At 35.7% G+C, this 6,095-nt stretch overlaps 1 protein-coding gene across 1 annotated transcript in view; it reads right to left on the reverse strand.

Annotated features, from left to right (window-relative positions):
* Nucleotides 1-44: 44 nt before the first annotated feature.
* Nucleotides 45-6,095, reverse strand: part of ZCRB1 (zinc finger CCHC-type and RNA binding motif containing 1) — a 14,802-nt gene continuing 8,751 nt past the window's right edge. The window contains exons 4-8 of the mRNA XM_006735235.3: nt 4,737-4,848; nt 4,283-4,390; nt 1,149-1,261; nt 976-1,051; nt 45-196 (exon numbers count right to left, since the gene is read on the reverse strand). Coding sequence (XP_006735298.1) covers nt 65-196; nt 976-1,051; nt 1,149-1,261; nt 4,283-4,390; nt 4,737-4,848 — 541 coding nt within the window. The 3' untranslated portion in view covers nt 45-64. The remainder of the gene's footprint in view (nt 197-975; nt 1,052-1,148; nt 1,262-4,282; nt 4,391-4,736; nt 4,849-6,095) is intronic.

Consider the following 6,095-nt stretch of genomic DNA (forward strand, 5'->3'; position numbering starts at 1 on the left):
AACTGAACTTGGTACCCCAAGATTTAAAAAAAATTTTAATGATATTTACATAATAAATAAAATTTTAATCACTCAGTTCTTCCTCATCACTGAAATACGTGCTTTTCTTTATCCTTGGGCGTCTTGAATCATCTGATGTTGAGGGACCCCCTGAACTGGGTTTCCATTTTTTCTGTTCTTCTTCAATTTTGGCTTGCTGTAATGTGATTCAGAAAACAAAACAAAACAAAACCAGAAAGTCTGTTGAACATTATTTACAGTGTATTAATTCAAAACATGGCAAAAACACACCATAAATGCCAACACTCCCTACCCTCCAGCCCATGCAGACAATTCTACTTTATTAGGAGACCCCACCTGCCCCCCCAAGTTATGTCCCAGTTTCACTTCGTTAATCAAAATTATTCTAGGCAACTTCTACTTATTAACAGGTACATGAAATGAAGCTTATTTGCCATCTTTGCTGGAAATGGGAATGTTATATAAAATACATTAGTTAACTAAAAGGAAAAATAAATTAATGTATTTGAATTTATCAACTACAAACATTAAAATAAAGTAACTTTTTTAGAAAATTAGGAGATTATATGGCCTTCTTTAAAAATGTTTCATATACTTATATTAGGACTTTTAATGGTCAAAAATAGTTTTTAGTTTTGTTTTGAAGTGAAGTTTCAGTTAGAACGTATCTTTTGATTTAATAAAATCTTCTCTGTTTGGCTAAACTCACCTTGATAAAATATTTCTGATTAACTCCATAATGAAATCAGATTAAAATATTAAAAATGTTGTAGGGCCCTTTAAATCTAGAAAGAACCAAGGGGAGTTTTTCTATTACACTGCTCTAAAGACCTTAGAGAAACAGCCTGTCTCCTAAAGAGGTAAAGGGGAGAGAGGAAGATTGCCATGAAATGATCAATAAAGTAAGCAAGGGATACAAGGCAGCTATGACATTATTAAAAGAACTGTTAATACCTGGAAAGCTATGGCCTGACTAAGACTGTCAAGAGCAGGATCTTCCCCTTCATCTTCACTTTCTTCCACTTCTTCACTAAATTATTTAAAAAAAAAAATCAGAATGTACTCAAGCAACAGTATAAAGACAGAAACAATACAAGAATGTATTTAGTAAGAGTAGATATACACACATTTCTTCTTCTGGTTCAGGAATTTTCTTTTTTTTCTTTTTCTCTTTCTTCTTTGGAGGTTCCCGTTCTCCAAGCATATTTTTAGGACAGGCATAACTTAAGTGTCCACTTTCCTTTTGTTTCACATTAAGAAGGAAAGGAAAAAAGCTGTATTTGTTGTCTTATTAACAGAAACTTGCTTGGTACTCTACAACTGAAAGTTTTAGAACTTAAAAAAGAATACTGTCACACTGGGAATATACATGAAGAAATTACCAAAACCTATTACTTTAATATTTAAAAGAAAGAGATTATGATATTAAAACCCCCAATAAGCTACTTTAACAATAAGAGAATATTTTAGTAGTTTTACTAAGAACAAAAGAAGTATTCTTCCTTCAAACATTTTAAATCTCAAGACTCAGGGTATAAAACAATTTGAAATTTAAATGGACCACCTACCTTAAATGTAAAAATTTTAAGTTATTATTTGATAAAATGGGATGAAACCTTCCTGTTAACTTCTAAGATGCTGCTTAACATCATATTAAAAACAAATTTCTAAAATAATCTTTCAAAAAGGGGGGGCGCTTGGGTGGCACAGTCGGTTAAGCACCCAACTCTTGGTTTTGGCTTAGGTCATGATCTCAGTGTCATGAGATCAAGCCCTGCGTTGGGGCTTGAGACACTCTTTCCCTCTGCCCTCCCCCTCCTTCCCGCCCACTGCTCTCTGTGTCTCTCAAATAATCTTAAAAAAAAAAAAAAGTAAAATTTAAAATCTTCCTCACTTTTCCTATTAATTTCATTTTCCTCCCTTTATATCTAAATTATACCTGCACTGTCCAATTATGGGAGCCACTAACCGTAATTCTCGTGACTACTGAGAACTTGTCTGAATTGATATGCACTGTAAGGGTAAAATACATACTGGATTCTGAAGACAATAAGAAAAAAAGAATGTAAAATACCTTAATTTTTGAAAATATTAATTACATATTCAAATTATAATATTTTAGATATATATTGGGTTATGATAAAATATATTATTAATTTTTGCCTGTTGCTTTTTTTAATGTGGCTACTACACAAACCAGAATTACATTTATGGCTGGAGTAATGTTATAATGAGCCATAACATGGTTCAGTTGTAAAACATGAGACAATGAACTAAACTCTGAATAGTAGCTTACTAAATACACTGAAGGATAATATGTAAGAGTAAGGGTGTGGGGAGAGACTGAACCAGGATTAAAACAATAGAACAGAAAAATAATCATGCTTTTCAAGTATATTTTAGAAAGCATCAAACAGATTGTGTACTTTATATATCTGGGGACATGGCTGAACCCAAGAGATGTTACTGTTAATGAACTGCTAAGTGAATGCAACTGCTTTTGGAATAATGTCAACATGTATAAAAATGGTTTCATAATGAAGTAACTTAAGGGAAACCAGGCTAAATAAATGCAAACATATTTTGGGGAGGGGGAAATTTAAGAAATATAAAATGTACAAAGTATAACACATTTATGGATCCATAAACTAAAAAGGCAGATTAACAGATTCATCCAGGATTTCTCAGATAATGTTATTTACTATGAATATGAGGATACATAGTCATCTATCTGACCATAACTACTCCTCTCTTCCAGCCTTTCTTCTTTTTTTTTCTTTTTAACAAAACTCAGGGCTCTGGAACACAGTTTCTAAAACATTAACTTAAGAGGTGTTAGAATCACAGGAATTGACAAAATGTACCATCCATCTATCTGTTTATCTATATATCTTTTCAGGAAGGGGCAGAGTGTGGCAGTGAAGGAAATGATTCCAACCCATTTCTTTGTATCTTCCACTGATTTTGTAGCCAGGAAAATACCTCTCAGTAATCCTCTCCCCAGCTCCCCATTACTACCTCTAGACCCTAGTTTTTAGGTATACTTTTTAGGCATTTTGGAAAGTGACAACAATGACAACTGATATTCTCTCGGTACCATCATTATTATAGGGCTCCTGCAAAACTGTTTTGTGGCTATGTATTTTTCCTAATCACCAAAAGTTTAAATGGGTAATGATAACTATAAGAACTAGGTAAGAAAGTTTGGGAATAGTTCAGTTACAAAGACTAGCAGTATTAATAGAAAAAAAAATAGCTTTTAAAACACATTATCCCAAACAGGATAGGTTGATCATATGATAATGTTTATACTGAACTGTGATGCTTAAACATTGGCAAGCTATTATAGGCACAAACAGTATCCCATTAACCCAAAAATTTATGGGTCACTAAATCTTTCAAGACAATAAGTAATTAGTCTGGTGCTTTTTTTAATATTTTATTTATTTATTTATTTGAGAGAGAGTGAGCGAGAGAGCACAAGCAGGGGGATCAGCAGAGGGAGAGGGAGAGAGAAACAGAGAGCACAAGCAGGTGGGTGGCAGGCAGAGGGAGAAGCAGACTCCCCACTGAGCAAGGAGCCTGATGTGGGACCCCATCCCAGGGCCCTGAGATCATGACCTGAGCTGAAGGCAGACGCTCAACCAACTGAGCCACCCAGACGTCCCTACGAAGTGTTTTTTTTAAATAGCAAGAGCAGGGGTGCCTGGATGGCTCAGTCTGTTGAGTGTCTGACTGTTGATTTTGGCTCGGGTCCTTCGCACCCCCCACAGCTTATGTGCTCTCTTAAAAAACCCCCCAAACCCAAATACCTTTCTAGTTTCTTTTTCTTTTTTTAAAAGATTTTATTTATTTATTTTACAGAGAGAGACACAGCAAGAGAGGTAACACAAGCAGGGGGAATGGGAGAGGGAGAAGCAGGGAGCCCCATGCGGGGCTCAATCCCAGGACCCTGGGATCACAACTTGAGCTGAAGGCAGACACTTAACTGACTGAGCCACCCAGGCACCCCCGTCTGGTGCTTTTTAATTTAACAGTTTTCAAAGATTTAGAAACTGGAGAAAATACCACTCTATATTACCTAACTCAAGTTATCTTTCAGTTGCGTTTTCTAAGATGAGTAGAGAGTCCCGAAGTAAAACAACTTTTATAACCTGGTTTTAGCCAGCCAGAAGTTTTAGAGAGCACAAATAAAGCACTGATGTGAAAAATACCTTCAAATAAACTATGGAAAATTACATTAAGTTTTAGGTATACTCACCCCACATTCATAACACTTAGATTTATCAAAGTAGTTTCGTCTTCGGATGAACTCGGCTGCTCTTCCATTGTCTATAGCAATGCTTGCTTTTATCACTCTACCAAATAACTAAACCAGAGAAAAATGTAAATGCAGAAGGATGTATTTCATTGAAACCTAAAACTACAGTTATTTGATTCCATTTCCTTAAATTTTCAATTCCATTTTATTTTAGGTTACTTTATCAATTGCCTGGTCGAGTATGACAAATAACATCCTATAGAATAGATTTTTATTCCTTAGATTCTGCCAGTGTTTTGGGAATGAATATAATTTTGACCTCTTTTCTATAGGTTAAATACCCTCAAAATCTACTAGTATCCATGACTTGATCATCCACTGTATCCCCACATTTTTGGCCTGGATGAGCAAAGGCTTTTGGATTAAAAGTCTTGTTGGGAATGAATGGCCTTACCTGTTTGTTGTTTATTGCCCTGGTACAGTTTTGTGCAGAGTCTTTATCCAAAAATAAAATAAATGCAACCCCTTTACTCTTCCTGGTATCTTTATCTTTCATTATAGTAACCCTTAAAGTATAAACAAATAGCCAGTTAAAAATAATGAGGCAGCAATAAATAAAACAGATTATTAATAAATACTTGGAAAACTCATGGGTTAGCAAAACATTTACAGAATAAAAGAAATAAATACAGTTGACAAATCAACTATTTCTTCAAAGTCATGGGATATCAAGAAGAATGGAGAGGAGAAAATGTGATACTAATTTAACAAAAGTGAGCACAGTTATGATAGGAGTACCTGAAAAGTCAAACATTTGAAGGATCAAGTAAAGAGATTACAGAGATTACAGAGACAACAAAATCTTGAAGAGTAAGCATAATTCCTCTTTTCCACTAATGCTCTCACTCTGCAGAAATAAAACAAATCAAAACTGAGGTATTCTTTTCAACACAAAAAGTAAAATGATCTACTTATTTTTTCCTAGGCTTTAGAATCTAACTATATTCTTAATATTCTCTTTTTAAAGTTTTAATTTAAATTCCAGTTAGTTAACATACGGTATAATATTAGTTTCAGGCGTACAATTTAGTGATTCAACCTTCCATACAACACCTAGTGCTCATCACAGCAAGTACACTCCTTAATCCCTATCACCTTAAGAATCTCCAGTTCTGTGGTTTTTAGTCATACTATCCAAAGTACCTAAGTGATAGGGATGGTGCTAAGATCACAGAGCCTGTTCTTTCTCCTGATCCTTTATACATCCCTAGTCCTTGTGATCCTTGCTCATCATATGTCATTAAATGTAGTTTAAAAATCAGTGTTCGGGGCGCCTGGGTGGCTCAGTCATTAAGCGTCTGCCTTCGGCTCAGGTCATGATCCCAGGGTCGTGGGATCAAGCCCCGCATCGGGCTCCCTGCTCGGCAGGAAGCCTGCTTCTCCCTCTCCCACTCCCCCTGCTTGTGTTCCTGCTCTCGCTATGTCTCTGTTAAATAAATAAATAAAATATTTTTAAAAAATCAGTGTTCAACAGGGATCTTCAGAGAAATGGCTGATTCCAAGGATGGATAGGGTAGGTACAAGATCTTAAAACATGTGCTTAAAAAAAGGAAGGGGGCGCCTGGGTGGCTCAGTTGGTTAAACGACTGCCTTCGGCTCAGGTCATGATCCTGGAGTCCCGGGATCGAGTCCCGCATCGGGCTCCCTGCTCGGCAGGGAGTCTGCTTCTCCCTCTGACCCTCCTCCCTCTCATGCTCTCTGTCTCTCATTCTCTCTCTCTCAAATAAATAAATAAAATCTTTAAAAAAAAAAA

This window comes from Leptonychotes weddellii, chromosome 5 (genome assembly GCF_054177405.1).
Source record: "Leptonychotes weddellii isolate Sample4059 chromosome 5, ASM5417740v2, whole genome shotgun sequence".
Taxonomy (NCBI): domain Eukaryota; kingdom Metazoa; phylum Chordata; class Mammalia; order Carnivora; family Phocidae; genus Leptonychotes; species Leptonychotes weddellii.